General features: G+C 47.2%; 1 protein-coding gene across 1 annotated transcript in view; it reads right to left on the bottom strand.

The window, feature by feature from the left end:
- Window positions 1-1,068: 1,068 nt before the first annotated feature.
- The window catches only part of LOC135827399 (uncharacterized), a 68,470-nt gene continuing 52,038 nt past the window's right edge, over window positions 1,069-17,500 (bottom strand). The window contains exons 26-30 of the mRNA XM_065339892.1: window positions 17,339-17,500; window positions 12,205-12,480; window positions 10,884-11,165; window positions 2,479-2,769; window positions 1,069-1,520 (exon numbers count right to left, since the gene is read on the bottom strand). The exon at window positions 17,339-17,500 is cut by the window's right edge and continues 75 nt beyond it. Of these exons, the coding sequence (XP_065195964.1) occupies window positions 1,489-1,520; window positions 2,479-2,769; window positions 10,884-11,165; window positions 12,205-12,480; window positions 17,339-17,500 (1,043 nt within the window). The 3' untranslated portion in view covers window positions 1,069-1,488. The remainder of the gene's footprint in view (window positions 1,521-2,478; window positions 2,770-10,883; window positions 11,166-12,204; window positions 12,481-17,338) is intronic.

The raw sequence follows: 17,500 nt of genomic DNA, 5'->3' as shown, positions 1-17,500 counted from the left end.
GTCGATTTTCTACCTGAGAAGCAACTAACGTTACTTAAGCGTATACTACGAAAATACGATGTTGAACCGACGCATGCACTGCTGTACACAATACTTGCCAATCCAGGATGAAAATGTGCACAATCCAGCACATCGAGTCTGAACTTCTACGTTGTTGTAAATCGTACTGCACTTGACAGCCTTGATCTAATTCCCGCCCCCTGCCGAAAACCCAGCTGGGAAGCGACAGGGCGTCGGGGGCGATTCAACGGTACTTTACGGTAACCCCCCAAGAGTGTGCAACTCTGCAAATGGGGTCTCCGTCGACTCTCCGACGCCGAAAACTCACATCACGTGTCTCAGATACGTTCGTACTATGTACAAACGAAGGATAGCATGCGTGGAATCCAAATATCTGCCATGATCATGCTGAGTATTTGCATACCCACAGCGAGTTTCTGTCTGAGAGTGCTTTTTTATTACTACACTTCTCTCCACGGCTGGAAACGTACAGCTGCGACACTGCACCACGTGATTTGAGTTTTCGCCGTCGGCGTACCCCATATAAGGAGTTGCACACTCTTTATAGGGTTATAATACTCTTAGCAATATCAAGAGTCCATAAAAGCTTATCCCCCAGAGTGAGCAACTGAGATAGGGTTGTGGGACGGCGTAATCCGTGATTTTTGGTATTCACTGTACTGATAAAATTTAATGGTGATGATTGTGCTTCGCCTTGTCCGTAAAAGAGGCCTTCCCACAGAGTCATTCTTTTGGTCGGACTTGCCTCATTCCATCGACGCGGTGCCCCACGTCCACACTTCCCCTACTCATGATGTCATTAGTATGAGGGGCAACACGGATTTCGCCGTCCCAGATCTGATAAGTGAACTAAGTTGCGCACTCTGGGGAGGGGGGGGGGGGGGGGAGTGGTATGTACTCTTGGTACTATGCTAACCATGTGTAGTGCTACACCGGCACCGCACAGATGCAGAGAGGTACAGAACACCACACAAACCATTCTCCCATCCTTCCCTTCGTCGTAAACGGCTTTCAAACTCGCATGACGTGCAGTGCAACATGACTAAGTAAGCTTCATACCAGCCCCTTGCCGGCAACAGCACCAACACAACGAATGATACGCAGCAGAGCTACGGAAATCGGCGCGAGGTGATTTTTTTCAAAGGGCATCAAAGTCGCAGCAGAGGCACTCCAACATCCGCTCTGTAATCTAGTTTGCTGTACACGCACAATGGACAGCGAATACAACTAGATAAATGGCGCAGAAAGAAGAAAAGGGCTCTAGATAGGAAAGTACGCCTAGATAGCGCATGTATTCTGCCACCACATCTAGCATCATCAAAAAAGGAAAAAGAAAAGTCACCAGCAACATGGGGCGACAAAAACAATGCATGGTAATCATCCTCCTGCATGCGGACAGTCTGTTGATGAGTTTCGCTAAGGCAAAGTCGTTCCAGCTGACATTGAACACCAGCAGAAGATAACTTGTTACCTTCTCCAAATAGCATGTCGAGTCTTCTCTGTGAATTACAAACAAAGCAACAAGAACACAAACATGATATCGCCGCCGCTGTCTGCTAAACTCTTTTCCACATTCTTCCCAATTACTAAGGGACCAATCAAGGTTACCAATAATATTTTCAAAAACGAAAAGCTTTCTTTGGGGGGGGGGGGGTCGAGTCTGAAGGAGTTTCGTGTGTGTGTGTGTGTGTGTGTGTGTGTGTACGTGTGTGTGTGTGTGTGTGCGTGTGTGTGTGTGTTTGTGTGTGTTGGTGATGCAGACATAGCTCCGGTAAGGTAAAGCTGTATACGACTATAGTGAGTAGCCAAATATGGACCACATGAGTCATGGATGTGAACACCCTGTAATCAGGAAGGCACTGTTCAGCAGCATACAAGACCATGCCATCTTTTTATTGTTCTTTTAATCGAGCCCGTCGCCGACTGTCAGAAACTCTTCTCACGATGGGTAATTGCCCCTAAAAGTCATTTTTTCCCCATCACATTAAAGGAATTTTTATTGCAGTACACGAGCAGATTGTGAACCGTAACTGAACAAAGCAGCATTTGGCAGTTGACACCCCCCCCCCCCCCCCACCGTTCCCCTTGTGTCACAATGCAGGTTCACGACTTTCTTGCTGACAGTCACCTTTGTGTAAGCGAACGGGAAATGGTGTTTCTCCTAAGCTGTTCATTGACACCTATGACTCCGCTGACGAGTGAAGTGTCAGAGAACGCTTTCTTGTCACCATCATCACTGAAAGCTTGTCACTGAAGGTAATAGCATAGTAGTTATAATTATTAGTATGATCTAGTGTGTGGCGTTGTGTGCAAGTATGTGTTTGCCCATAGCCATTAACCTGACAGATGTACTATCAATGATGTGTCAATTGATACGAGCATTCTGTTTCTCGCACACAATGTTTTTGAGCACAACGTTCAACATTTATCACTGATCTACAAACTGCAATAACTTACGAAATACACATATAACCGGATACTTCCGATTCGGGCTTCCATAAGAGAGCGGAGTGGTAGTAATAGCGTGCTGCGGGCCCCTGCGATGATTCGACCAAACAGGGCCGATGCCGAGTTTCCGGGCAAACGGGCGTACGCACGACTCCAGGTGGAGGGTAGGAAGCGCCAGCCCGCTCTTGCCACACAGAGCACCTGCAGCGCGGTAGGTTGATAGCGTCTTCCTGATGGTATACACCAGGACTACTTGACTGCATTCGTGTTTCACAACAAATTCATTGTTCCATTTACGCTCTACAGGAAGTAGTGGGAAGAGGTGCAGCGGCGGGGACGTTCCCATGCACCGACGTTCCCGTGCACAGACGCACAAACACAGACAAAGAACATGTGTACACACACACATGCATACACACATGCACGCACACGCACACACACACACACACACACACACACACACACACACACACACACACACACACACACACACACACACACACACACACACACGCGTGCATGTACGGCCACGCACGCACGCACACACACACATACAAACACGCACACATACACACAGGGGATAAAACACCAGAGAATACGCACATATCAAATATAATTCTCAATCCGCGGACAGAACTGTTCCGTGCTTTGTGGACTCATCAGCGCAGCACAGAAAAAAATGAGGCCGAACCTGATAGTAATGAAAGCCTAATTTCCCCAGAGCCAGACATAAACCGCGAACGGACAATGCAAGAGTGCTCAAACTGACAAGCCGGTGACTTCTGCGTAACTTACTCACCTACTGTAAAACAATGTTGCTAGCATAGAGAGAACATTCGGTGCAAAGTGACAGTTTGTGTGTTAGAAGACCCGTTTTCGTATCCACCAAATGTACCGTATTCACGCGCATATAAGCCCCCTGGGCTTATTTGGAATTTTTCGAAGATCGCTGTATTCACACCACTTCAAATATGGAAAAAATCGCTTTTGCACGCGAGGTAGTTATTAGCCCCAAATCACTAGTATTACAGGATACCCGATAGATGTGCTTGTTTCTCTCTTGTTTTTTTTTGCGTTTCTTTTCACACGTACAATTGTTTTCAATTTTGGTGTTGTGTTCTAATCATTCGCCATGCCACTGTCAGTTGTATTCTTTTTGCCCTAAAAGAGGCCTTTATCATTATAGAAAAATAAAAAAGAAGATACATGTATGAGGTACAAGTAGTAAGAGACCAGTAGCTGTACAGCGATACCGGAAATGTGATGATACCGGAATTGTGAATTCTGTTCAGTTACAAGCCAATGGGCTTGTATGTGAGGGGTGTGTTTACATCCGAACCCATGTCCCATGCGCTTGTATGCGCGTGAATCCAGTAGTTGTAGAGATCTTCGAACAACAGTACCGTAGTTGGCGCTCTGCGCATAAGCCACGCTTTAAATTAAACACGCGTAATTCACCCGGAAGAAAGTCAGTGCCGCTTACACTACGCTTGTGAGATGAATGGTGATAAATTATAACTATAGAGCTGACAATAAGCGACGAGGCGGCAATAGTACTAGTTACAAGTATTCTTTTGTCAGCATTTCTTTCATGTCACATTTGTTTCTCCTTCTCTGTTCTTCACCGCTTTCGTATCCAGCCGTTTTGAACACAATAGAGCCGTTCTGAAATGATTGTTCTGCTCGTTCTGTTTATGGCAATTCTAAAACTATAGGGTTGACGTCTGTATTTTAAAAGAGAAAAACATCCTGGTAGTGCTTATACTCTGGGCATTCAGTACATTCTACAGAGTAGTAGTAGTAGCAGTAGTAGAAGTAGTAGTAGTATTTATTATTTTACTAGGGCAATCCCCACAGACTGTGAGTCTTTTTACAGGGTACCCTAGAGTGTGGCCGTGCAATTTTTCCTTGCGACATCCGAGGGCAAAAAAAGTCCATGACATTAAAGTAATAGTTCGACCCAAATCTGGAGAAAGTTAGCGGAATTTGTGTGGGAGGAATGGTGTCCAGGCATGAACAGTGATGTGCGACAAAACCGGTAATTCGCAGGTCAAAATTAAAAAAATTATAGCAACGTATTACGGTCACTTGTTTTACAGGCTCATGCGCCGATTGTGAACAGCAACTGGACCAGTTGACAAACCCCGTTTTCTGCATATTTCTAGTACATACACAAATAAGAGATCCCCAGGTAGGCATGAAGCAACTATCCACGACTTAAACAAGATAATAAGCAGTCAGAAAGTGCGATAACAGGGCACAATACTGACATGTTACTGTGACATTCAACGATTCGCACTATTCTGACTGCTTATTATCTAGCTACAGTCGTGGATAGTTGCTCGTAACTCGTTTCCATGTGATTTCTTCTATTTTTTAAGATTATTTTATTATTAACTTAGAAGTTGCGACTTCGGCGGAAATAGTCATTGTTGTGTATCCACGTACACCCTACATGCAGTCTCACACGCAGCTCACCAGAGTCAACCAGCCGGCATGGATACATGTAGAGTAAGACCATGATTCAGAGCATGCGCAATGAGTATATACAAATGCATACAGAGTACATAATATATTACATCAGAGTGCATATATAACAATATCCCCCTCGCAAAAAGAGGTAACACCGAAAACAAAACATTTTCATGACAAGGAATAATAGCATAGAACAGACAATGTAATAATGTACCATCGTCTGACGTGCCAATTATCAAAGTTCAATGTTCTATGTGTGGTATGTACTATACAGAGCATTATACTGATATATACAAATGCAACAAGAGAACCACGTACATGCATTCACGATCATCTCAATCAATCCATGCAAATAATATAATAATTACATATCCTACATGTATAAAATGTCTCATCCGTTATACCGAGCTGGTCTTACGACTGACCGACCAGATCGAGTCACCTGCCGGTCAACAGGTACAGCATCAGCTGGGGCTGTAGAAGCTAACGACTGTTGACCCTGCTCATCCTGCGACTGTTGCATGGGCTGCTCTTTCTGCTGTGAAGTCGTCGGCTGTTGAGCCTTCTGAGGCGGCAACTGCTGTGGCACCTGCTGCTGCTGCGGCTGAGGCTGTTGCTGTTGTGGTGACAGTTGTTGTTGCTGCTGCTGCTGCGGCTGGAGTTGTTGCTGCTGCGGCTGGAGTTGTTGCTGCTGTGGTGCAGAACGTGTCTGTTCTGCTAACTGAGAAAGTGGTATTGAACGTGGCCGGAGTTGGTTACGGTGTCGTTTCCAGACCACATCATTTACCTGGACAGAGTAATTCATAGCACTGCAGATAGAGAGAACAACACCAGGGACCCAGGTTGTACCATGGTTTTGAAAACGTAACGCAAACACAGCATCACCCGGTTTGTATTCTGGTAGCAAATGCTGGTTTTGATTGAAAGATTGTGCCTCCGCATTCCGTGTTGTTTTCAAAGCATCATAACGTAGTCGTGGTTGGCGATTAAATAGCATTTCTGCCGGTGATTTACCATTCGCCGTAGGAGTTGACCGAAATGTCATTAGAAATCGTTGTAGTCGTGTATCTAGGTCGTCACCTTCTGTTCCCATTGCTTTCATTTTAGCTTTAAAATGACCGACATATCGCTCAGCGAGACCGTTTGTCTCCGGATGGCCGGGAGCTGAACGAGTGTGTGCGATTCCATTTTTCTGGAGAAACGAGGTAAATTCAGCACTAGTGAACTGGGTCCCATTATCACTAACGATGTGAGTGGGTAGACCGAATGTGGCAAACAAACGTCTCAAAGCTTTGATAGTACCCGTTGATGTGGCATGTGTCATCGGGACAATTTCCAGATATTTCGTATACGCATCGACAATCACCAGAAACATTTTGCCCATGAATGGACCCGCAAAGTCTATGTGCAGACGACGCCATGGACCCGACGGCCATGACCAGGTAGCATAGGATTTACTAGGTTTGCGTGCCTGTTCTTGACACGTAGCGCACATTTTGGTGGTATCTTCAATTTCGTCATCCATCTTTGGCCACCAGAAATATCGACGTGCCATACGTTTCATTCGTACAGCGCCTGTGTGTTCCGAGTGCAATTCACTCAAGAGCATCGCGCGCAAAGCCATGGGGATTACCACTCGTTCATTCCAGAGTAATACATCATTTACAATAGATAGTTCCCAGCGCTTTACAAAGTACGGCTGTAACTCCACCTCTTTCACATGCTCTGGCCAACCATTCAAAGTGTAGTGACGAACACGCTCTAGAACTGGATCATCTCCAGTGGCATTCAATACAACTTGAGCATCAATGAGCTCGTCCTCAATGAAAAGTACACGTGTTTCACCTAGTTCCGGGGTAGAAGGATTTCCAGAGATTGGTTTTCTAGACATGAAATCTGCCAGAACATTTGCCTTTCCCGCAATGTGTTGGATGGTGTAGTCATACGCTGAAAGTAATAACTTCCATTTCTTTAATCTGGAAGAAACCAGGAACAGAACACCTTCCTGCATGCCGAACAATTTCACCAGAGGTTTGTGATCAGTTTCAAGGACAAATTTCTTTCCCAGGAGATATTGGCGAAATTTGGTTGCACCAAACACAAGAGCGAGTGACTCCCGTTCAATATTTGAATAGTTTCTCTCCGCTTTATTCAACAGACGAGACGCATACGAAATGGGTTGGTAATCACCATTTTCGTTTTTCTGTAACAGAACCGCACCAAGACCCGTTCCTGATGCGTCGCATTGCAAGACATGCTCCAGACCCGCCGAATAGTGCGCCAAAACCTCCGTGGAACATAAAGCATTCTTTATCGTAAGGAACGCTGTCTGTTCAGAATCTGACCATCTCCAAACAGTATCTTTCTTTAGCAGAGCGTAAAGTGGCGCCATAATCCGAGCAAAATTGGGTATGAATTTGCGAACATAATTCGCAGACCCAATAAACGATTGAAGCTCACTGACGGACGTAGGAGCATTGGCATTAACCATAGCATCGATTCTTCCTGGCGAAGGCGCCATACCACTCGCACTCAAAGTATGACCAAGGTACGAGACTTGCGGTAGCATGAACTCGGTTTTCGTGGCTTTCAAACGCATGCCCGCATCTTGTAGCCGCTGCAAAACCATTTCCAGATTTCTTTTGTGCTCTGCATCATTTCGACCTGTGACTAGAATATCATCTACATACACAATGCAGCCATCGATACCCACCAGGAGAGTCTCCATAGTACGCTGAAATATGGAGACTGCTGAATGAATGCCAAACGGTAGACGTACATATTCAAACAGACCACGGTGGGTATTGATTGTAGTATACCCCCTCGACTTAGGATCAAGCTCTAGCTGGTGGTACGCCTGAGATAAATCAAGCTTCGTAAACTTCTGCCCACCATTCAACTTGGCACGAATTTCGTCTATGGTAGGTAACGGATATTTTTCTAAATCCGAATTAGCATTGATGGTGCGCGAGTAATCAGCACAGATACGTACATTTCCGTCTGGTTTTTGAACCGGAACCGTAGGTGAAGCCCATTTCGAAAATTCAACTTTGCGTATTACACCTTCCTCCTCCAGTTTAGAGAGGCCTTGCTCGTATTTCTCCCGGATTGCAAATGGTACTGAACGAGCCTTCATGTACACAGGTTTTGAATCATTTACACGCAAAGTGACCTGAGTTGAATTTAATTTGCCGACAGTTGACGTGTCAAACAAACTCTCAAATTTCTGAAGCATTTCCTCCTGCAGCTTTGCGCGTATAAGAGCATTATCAATTTCAGACTTCACCGAGAATATTTCCCTCCATTCTAGTTTGAAAAGTGAGAGAAGATCTCTGCCCAACAGAGATGGACCATTTGTATCGACAATGCGCAAGAGAACAGTGTGCTTTTGCCCATTTATTGACACTGGAAATTTCCCTTCACCTAAACAGGGGATGATGGAACCGGAAAACCCAATGAGCTGGACTGATTGAGTTACAAGAGACGACACTGGTGCACCCAATTTCTCGTAATCAGATTTGGTGATGATGGATACAGCACTACCTGTATCGATTTCCATGCAAATTGGTGAACAAACATCATTGATTTCCGCCATTACAGTATACGGAGGGTGTTTTCCACTACCCGATCGAATCTTGTAGATAGGCATATCATCAACATCACAATCAGAAACGATCTCACCTCGATCATCAGGTTCGTCATCCACGTGGTGAATTTCACCTCGTTTCTGCTTGGTGATGCAGGCTCTTTCGAGATGTCCTCGTTTCTTGCAGTATCGACAAGTAGTAGATCGATGAGGACACTTGTCAGCCATATGTAAATCAGATGTACAACGATAACAAACCTTGCCCTTCGTCGACTTTGACCCTTTCTGGTCCTGCGAGTGATTTGGCTTTCTAGATGCACTTGCGGACTTGGATTTACTGGTAGTGGTAGCTCTCATCTTGTTGACTGACTCGGACGGCGTAGATGTTGATCTAGTACTAGTAGTAGTACCTGGAGTAAGCTGCTCAGCAAACATGATGGCGCGCTCCTCCCGTAAAGCGATATCCAGCACATCCTGAAACTTCTTCGTCTTGCTGTCAGGACTAGTCAGAATCGTCCGCTTGATCTCCTGACTGTAGACTCCTGCCATAAATTGATCTTTTAGGGATCTGTCTAAATGCGACCCAAAGTCGCAGGCTACTGCCGCACGTTTCAAACGATTTGCGTAATCTACCAGCTTTTCCGCTGGTCTCTGGTTGCAATCGCGAAATTGAAAAGAAGAAGTCATCGTGGAACGCTCCACTCTGTAATATCCATTCAGTAGGTCACAAATCTGCTCGAAGGTCTTGTCCGATATTGACTCCGGCAGACAGAGGTTCCGCAAAGTGGAGTAGACGTCTTTCGACAGTGAAGAGATTAGATGTGCAATCATCTTCTTACGTACGCGTTCTTTCTCCGATGAGTTTGCACTGGCTGAAACAACACCGATGTCATTTGCGAGAAAATAAAACTCAAGCCGTTCCCGGTACTCCGCAAAGTCCCCGCCAGAAAACTGCTCCAGGGTGGCCTTCCCTGAAGAGGCCATGGTTTACCAAATTCTCGCAAGCACTCAACTAAACAAATTATCTCAAAACAAAATTTTCATCTTCGTCGCCATTTGTTGTGTATCCACGTACACCCTACATGCAGTCTCACACGCAGCTCACCAGAGTCAACCAGCCGGCATGGATACATGTAGAGTAAGACCATGATTCAGAGCATGCGCAATGAGTATATACAAATGCATACAGAGTACATAATATATTACATCAGAGTGCATATATAACAGTCATGAAGTTGATTGTTCGAACTAGGAACACACGCTTCTTGCTTCTTGCAGGGAGTGGTGCTTTCTTGCAGGTTTGCCGAGTGGAAGGTGCGACGTGCTCCTCGTGTGCTCTGGATGGCAGTCGTGAGTCAGTCAAGTGTCAAGTTTGGCAAGAAGTGTGTGTTCCTAGTTGGAACAATCAACTTTATTTTACTTGGTCCGTTTCATCGCAATTGTCGCTTATCTATCGCAACTAAGAACAGGAGTTTTTTTACCGCTCTGTAAAATTTCCAATACGCATAGTGAAGAAGCATGATACAGGATTCCTGTCCGCCACAAGAAATAAGTTCAGCGATGGAATCTGATGAAGCAAGTCGAAGAAAGGAAGCAAGGTTACAAGAAATGTACAAAAGAAAACAGCGACGGAGCGAAAAGAATACAGCGACGGAGCGCCTTCTTGCACTCACGCTTTAGTTTATCCGACTCTGGCTCTGTATCACTCGAGCTGATGCCACTTGAGCTGACATTCACTGGTGTGTATAGCTGCTGGCGTAGAGTATCTCTTGCTTTCTCCGCTTGGCGTATAGCAGCGATGGGAAAGGAACAGTCGCGGCTGTCACTCTGGCACTTGGAGGAACGTGGGCAGCGTGACCCGTCTGTCACTACAGTACTGTGTGTTCAACAATGTTTTTGAATCAGGCACACATCCCTCTCCAGACAGCTGTCATACGCTCTGCTGGATAAGCTGACCACGACTCTTGTACTGCCGCTGCCAGGTCGGACAATGTCTTCTGGATCTTTGCCACCATCTCGCCATCAGTTTGCAGGCTTGCAAAGAATACCAGGTCATTGCAGTTCAAACATTGCAGTTCAAACAACTGAGCTGGCTGGCCTGGCCGTGACTGTCACGCTCTCCAGGTCAGGATGTCGATTTCCCCTGCTACAGTTCCGGTCTTTGAGCTGCGCTTGGCTTTTCGCTGCAGTGAATGTGTGCATTCACTGCAGTGCATTCACTGCAGCGAAAAGTTTCCCACTTTCCCATCAAATATCGGACTGGGTTTTACCTGTCAAAAGGTGCGTGGGAGATAAGCGACAATTGCGATGAAACGGACCAAGTATTATTGTTATAATTATTGGGGTCACTTACTTTGCCAACAAGCCGGTGCTCTTCTTTCCCGAATGGGGTGCTTTCTTCCGTCGCTTGCCTCAGGAAGACCATGGTTTGTGCTGAGCACCCAGTACGAATTGTAAGTAGGCGCCCAGCGTGTCAGCGCATCCAGGCACAGGTTGAGGAACTGGAAGGGTATGATGGCGTTCTCCCGCTGCGGAGCCTCGCACTGGTGAATGTTCGTGTAGTATCCAGCCGGGCTGTTTGGCAGTGTGTACAACTTGTCACCGGTCCAGCACGTTCCCTTGTCTTCGAGCTTAGCTGCAAACACAATAAGCAACACAGCAATATGGCGTGGTTACGAACGCTAAAGTCTGAAAAATTCACGTTTCGCGTCAGACTCGGCTAGAGGCCTTATTGTGGGGCCGTATACATTTTTCTCCTCTTTTCAGGCAGTTCACTTCTCCGCCCGATCATTTGGAATTGAAATTTTGTTAAAAATTCGAGAAATATCTTCGGGATATTGTTCAGCCAATCCCAATAATAATTATTGTTCTCATACATTATACAGGATCTACGGCACACCGGTTTTGAGTAACGTTTTGGAAATGCAAGTTTTCCCCGGAGAAAAATGCGCAGCCTAGATTTGAAAGCGTAATCGATCATCAAGACAGCATTAAATTTTAGTGCCAGCATTCTCAGAAGTAAATCATGAAATGATTATCGGCGTGTAGAACTGTGTGACGCATGTGCTACCGGTGGGCTCTCATATATAATTATATCATGGGTTTGTATTTGTAGTTATTCAACATTTCCTGGCTCGTCGAACGACTGCCAATGACACATGAATGTGAAATGAAGGGTGCTAGCGGGGGGGGGGGGGGGGGGCAGTGTAGTTGAAAGTAGGCACTAGGAATGCACACATACGGCTTGCTCCAGGTCCGAGGTGGCAAACGTCGCAACTGTTTGATACTAATTTTCGTAGTAAATCAAATTTCATTTTCGGAGCATAATGCGCACCTGCGATCTGGCGCCTGAAATCGTACATTTAAAGTGCAAAGTATTGTCCCGCAAAATTGTTAGGCTCCTAAGTGATTGGATGATTGGACGCAAGGTTGCCCAAATTGGGGCAACTTTGCATCCCTTATTGTGCTGCGCTCTTCTTTTTGGGGCCGGTATCGATTTTATTAAACCTGAGGCTGATAGTCTTGGTCAACATTTCCGAAAAAATCGACGACCCAATAGCCAGAATCCTGGAGTTTTGGAACTTGCCCTGTTTTTAGCATTTATATGCTGAGTACCATAGGCAAGGCCCAGTAGCGCTGAATGGGCTAAATGGGTGACTTATACAAAGACTCACTGGACTTCTTGCACATGACGAGTGCGGTGCGAGAGTTCCCCTTCTGAACACCCTGGTCCATTCTGTAAGAAACGCCCGCCATTGTCGTTGGGTTCAGCGCCCAGATGTAATGGTTTGCAAAGTTTGTCGTCCTCCGCATGATCACCTCCCTTATTTGGTGCACTTCGTCCAGCGTCATTAATCTGGTGCCGATGTTTTCACAGGCGGAGATGGCGCGGTCCAGTGTTGTTGGCTGGTGGCTGACGTACCAGTGTGCCTTCTCAATTTCAATGGAGACTGGAAGAGCAGATAAAAAAATGGTACACATTCATTACAAATGGAATCCATTTTAATAGTACACATTTTCTCCACATATTGACAATGTGTAACCTTTTTTTTTTTTCTCCATGCTGGACCCTTTCTTCCAGTAAAACTGACTACCGAGTGCACTGACTCTGCTGGTGGAATTTGCATGCATACCTCGGAACAAAATGTATTCTCATTTCACATCACCATGGCGGATTGGCATCATCCTGGGCTCGTTAGAAAGATTAGGACCAAGCAAATCCATCCTGACAACTATCAGCCCAATAAGCCAATCGCGCATTGCCAAATATGGAAAGTAACTGTTATGAGTAATGCATGTGAGTATGCTGGGATCAGCAATGCACTGTTCAACACCCCAGACGACCATGCCCAGGTGGCTGTGTGGGGTGTTATGTGAGTACGCTGGGATCAGCAATGCACTGTTCAACACCCCAGACGACCATGCCCAGGTGGCTGTGTGGGGTGTTATGTGAGTACGCTGGGATCAGCAATGCTCTGTTCAACACCCCAGACGACCATGCCCAGGTGGCTGTGTGCGGTGTTATGTGAGTACACTGGGATCAGCAATGCACTGTTCAACACCCCAGACGACCATGCCCAGGTGGCTGTGTGTGGTGTTATGTGAGTACGCTGGGATCAGCAATGCACTGTTCAACACCCCAGACGACCATGCCCAGGTGGCTGTGTGGGGTGTTATGTGAGTACACTGGGATCAGCAATGCACTGTTCAACACCCCAGACGACCATGCCCAGGTGGCTGTGTGCGGTGTTATGTGAGTACACTGGGATCAGCAATGCACTGTTCAACACCCCAGACGACCATGCCCAGGTGGCTGTGTGGGGTGTTATGTGAGTACACTGGGATCAGCAATGCACTGTTCAACACCCCAGACGACCATGCCCAGGTGGCTGTGTGCGGTGTTATGTGAGTACACTGGGATCAGCAATGCACTGTTCAACACCCCAGACGACCATGCCCAGGTGGCTGTGTGGAGTGTTTATGGTACCAATTACGTCATTGCGTAATGGGCTTATGGGCATACCAGAGCCACTTCTCCATACTCTCCAAACTCCACCATGAATGTGAAAGCCGCATCAACTCAATTTTTATTTATTTAATTTTTTTACTATTGAACACTCACTGCGTGATGAACTAAAATGAGGAGAAGAACTCGACACAATGGTACATATCCAGCAGGACGGAGTGGGTGGGACCTGTGAAGCTCAGCCGACCAAGGGTCTCGGCATCACAGCTGCACATGTGCACCAAAGGAAACAAAATGGGGAGTGGAAGGGCGGGGAGGGGAGCAGGAGAGCAAGAACTCTAAGGGTAGGAAAGAGAGGAGGGGGGGGGGGTAAGAAACCAGGAAACTTGTTATTCCAAGATATGAGTGCAAAAAAGTACGCAAACAAGTACAAATATAGCAGTATCAAGATCATGATGCTGAGGCGACAGTAGAGGCTGATTGCCGTGCAGATTTGACGAAAGATTAGAGTTAGAATGGAGGAGAGTTAGAGAGAGATAAAGACAGATGGATTGGGAGTTTGATGAGAAGGGAGTGCTCCGAGAACATGAACAGGGCGATAGCCTAGGGGGCGATGTCCGTGGCCAATGACCAACCCGACCGTTTCAGGTAGCGGTAGGTCAGAACCTTGAACTGCTGCATCCCTTTGGCAGACGGTGCATCGCGGAGGAGAGTGGCTGGCAGTTCATTCCAGGCCTCGATGAGGCACTCCGGGAAAGAACGCAGCGCAACATTGCACGATCTGGAAAGGTAGGGCTGTCTGGAGTTGAAGCTCGTGCGCAAGATTGGCTGCCGAGCGGCGACGTGTGGCAGGCGCGATGGCGGGTGCGATGGCTCTGGCTGGGCGTGTCGCTGCAAGAGCTGGCGGGCTTGCGATGTAATGGAGCTTGTACAGAGTTGTGAGGCTGGCCACACGGCGCCGCAGGGACAGAGTGTCCATTGCAGCCCCTGTCCCAATCAGGGTGAGGGCACGATGCTGGACTCGGTCCAGCTGTGAGAGATGGGTAGCCGCAGCTCCCATCCATACAAGTGGACAGTACTCCATTAGAGGCCGAATGAACCCCCGGTATGCTGTGGCCCGGCCCGGTGGGTCCAGGACATGGCACGCCTTCCGGAAGAAACCAATTCGCTGTGTGGCACGCACTGCAGTTCCTCGAAGATGCTCCGAGTATGTTAGATGGGCATCAAACGTCACTCCAAGGAGCTTCAGCCGCGAGCATTCTGGGACCGCTGTGCCGTTGAACATGATGGGTGGTGTCTCCCAGGGTCTGCGGTGGCGGGACACAGTCATGGCCTGTGATTTCATTGGCTCAAAAGTGACGCGCCACTGAGCACCCCATTCAGCAAGTGCATCCACACCAGCTTGGAGGTTGCGGCACACTTCTGTCACAGCATGTGGCGTTGGGATGTGGGCATAAAGCGTGGTGTCATCTGCGTAAACAGCCGGAGTGATCCCTTCCGGTAGGACGTCGCAGGCGTCATTCACGTACAGAAAAACAGTGTGGGCCCAAGGATGCTCCCTTGTGGGACCCCAGCATCGATCTTGTATGGTTCTGAAGATGCTCCGCCGACTACTGCCTGCAACTTCCTGTCATACAGGTAGTCAGACAGCCAGTTGAGGAGGGGACCAGTGATGCCATATGACGCAGCCTTGTGGAGCACGCCTCGGTGTGAAACTTTGTCGAATGCTCCTGCTATGTCGACAGCCAGCACGCGGACTGCGCCACCACGGTTGACTTCGAAGACCCAGGAGTGGTTGAGAGACGTGAGAAGGTCAGATGTGCTGAGCCCCTGCCGGAATCCGTACTGGTGGATGGACAGAGCCTTTTCATGCTCAAGATGATTGATTATGGCAGTGTTGACAATCTTCTCAATGACTTTGGAGACAACAGATAACAAGGACACAGGTCGGTAGTTCTTAACAGCAGAATGAGATTGCTTCTTGTGTATCGGGACCACACGGGCTACTTTCCAGAGAGAGGGCTGGACATGACACCGAAAACAGAGTGAGAACAGCTTGGCAAGTGGTGCAGCCAAAACTTTTGAGCACTGCTTCAGAACTCTGGCAGTGATGCCATCGGGTCCAGTAGCCTTGGTTGGATCCAGCTGGCGGAGCTGGCGCTGGACTGTCGCTTCCCGAAATCGGACAGTTGTCAGGGCAGATGTACACCTCGGAGGAAGGTCAGGAAGGTCGGAGTGCTGTAGATCTTGATCACCCAGACTGCATTTGCTCGCAAAGAATTCTCCAAAGCAAGTAGCCTTTTCCTGGTTGGTGACATATTCTCTACCCTGGGCATTGCGTAGGACAGGGACAGACGAGCTGCGGCCAGAGCCTGCAGCTTGCTTCAGGAGTGACCACCATTGCTTGTTTCGCAGTGATCCATGTTTGAGCCGATCTCGGATGCGGGCAGATTCTGCCTGCTTTGCGAGACGAAGGCAATTGGCAGAGGCTCGGACTTTGGCATTGTAGTCAATGAGTTGCTGGTGGAAGGTGGCCATCTACCTCTTTTTTCAGCTTCTCGCTCCGAATCAACCGATTTTCGCGATTTACAGTGCACTGAAAAGCTGAGATCCGAGCACATCTTTTGATACCCGTCACGCATGCGTTGCACCAAAGGGAAATCCCCTGGCACGGTCCAAAAAACTGCAAAGTCATGAACAAAAAAATGGCGATTACCCAGCGTCGCGATTTCTGAGTTAAACTCGTCGATGCTCGGTCCATCTTTGTCGTATCGCCAAGACCCGTATATCCCTGGAAAACTGAGCTCAACACCTTTCAAACGCCGTATTATGTCTTGTTACAATCCGTGAATATTTGACGGACGGTAGTTTGTACATTGCTCTATAAATAACCTATTATTGGGTAAACATTAGTATGAATATACTCGTCACCAGTCGTTTGATGCACACTTATCAGGACAACAATACTCGACCTTAGCACGGAAAGGGTTAAATAAAGTAGCCACAAGTTCCTTTAACCCTTTCCGTGCTAATGACGTCGATAGATTTCATGCGCGCTGTACGTCAAACGACTAATGACGTCTATGGACGTCATGAGATTTGCGCAGTACATCGCAGTGCATAGATCAGTGTACAAATTTTGGTAACTCCGTCAAAAATAAGTATCGCGACAATCAATACACAGTTGGAAAGGTGAAAAGGTTCAGCTTTCCAGCGATATAAAGTTCTTCGCGGTAGGAGAAAGATTGACGGAGCGGCGACGGAGTGAACACGGAATTCACGGCACGGAACGATTGTGAATTTCTTTGTTCATGAGCTCACAGTTTTCTTTTGCGTGCCAAGGGATTCCCCTTTGGCCAGCGGAGCATGCGAATCTGAGCTTTGCAGCACAGTTTGAATCGTGCCAATGGGCTGAACTGGAGCAAGAAGCCAAAAAGAAAGTGAGATCAAGTTCCTGTGCATTTCCGAAGCATCATTAGGTAGTTTTGAGAGGACATAGAAGTTGCACCGCCGTGCATATTGAGTTGAGAGCTACCAAAATGGATTCGCTTGGTCCTGATCTTTCCAACAAGCCCAGGATGACGAAACTCCATCAAGGTGAACTGAATTGAAGGAAAAATTTGTTCAGATGTGTGCGCGAAAACGACCAGGAGAGTGAGTGCGCTGGAAAGGCAGTTTTCTGGAGTAAAGGGGGCCAGCATGGAAAGGGTTAACAAACCATTGCACTCACAACAACACTCAGACACATGCATACCTGCACACACACGCACACACACACACAAACACACACACACAAAAACAAACACACACACACACACACACACACACAGTAAAGCACTTACAGAGCTTGGCGCACGGAGGAAGATTCCTATAAACCCATGTCCATGTGTTGTCGCTGTATCGCAAAACTGAGGACACCTTTGCAGCTCGGTTAAACCGACCACCGGCGCAAGGGGGGCTCAAACAGCTTTCAAACATTGGCCAATAGCATTTGTATGTTGCCG

Source organism: Sycon ciliatum, chromosome 11 (genome assembly GCF_964019385.1).
Source record: "Sycon ciliatum chromosome 11, ocSycCili1.1, whole genome shotgun sequence".
Taxonomy (NCBI): Eukaryota; Metazoa; Porifera; class Calcarea; order Leucosolenida; family Sycettidae; genus Sycon; species Sycon ciliatum.
The sequence above is the reverse complement of the archived record's forward strand: the minus strand, read 5'-3'. Positions and strand labels throughout refer to the sequence as shown.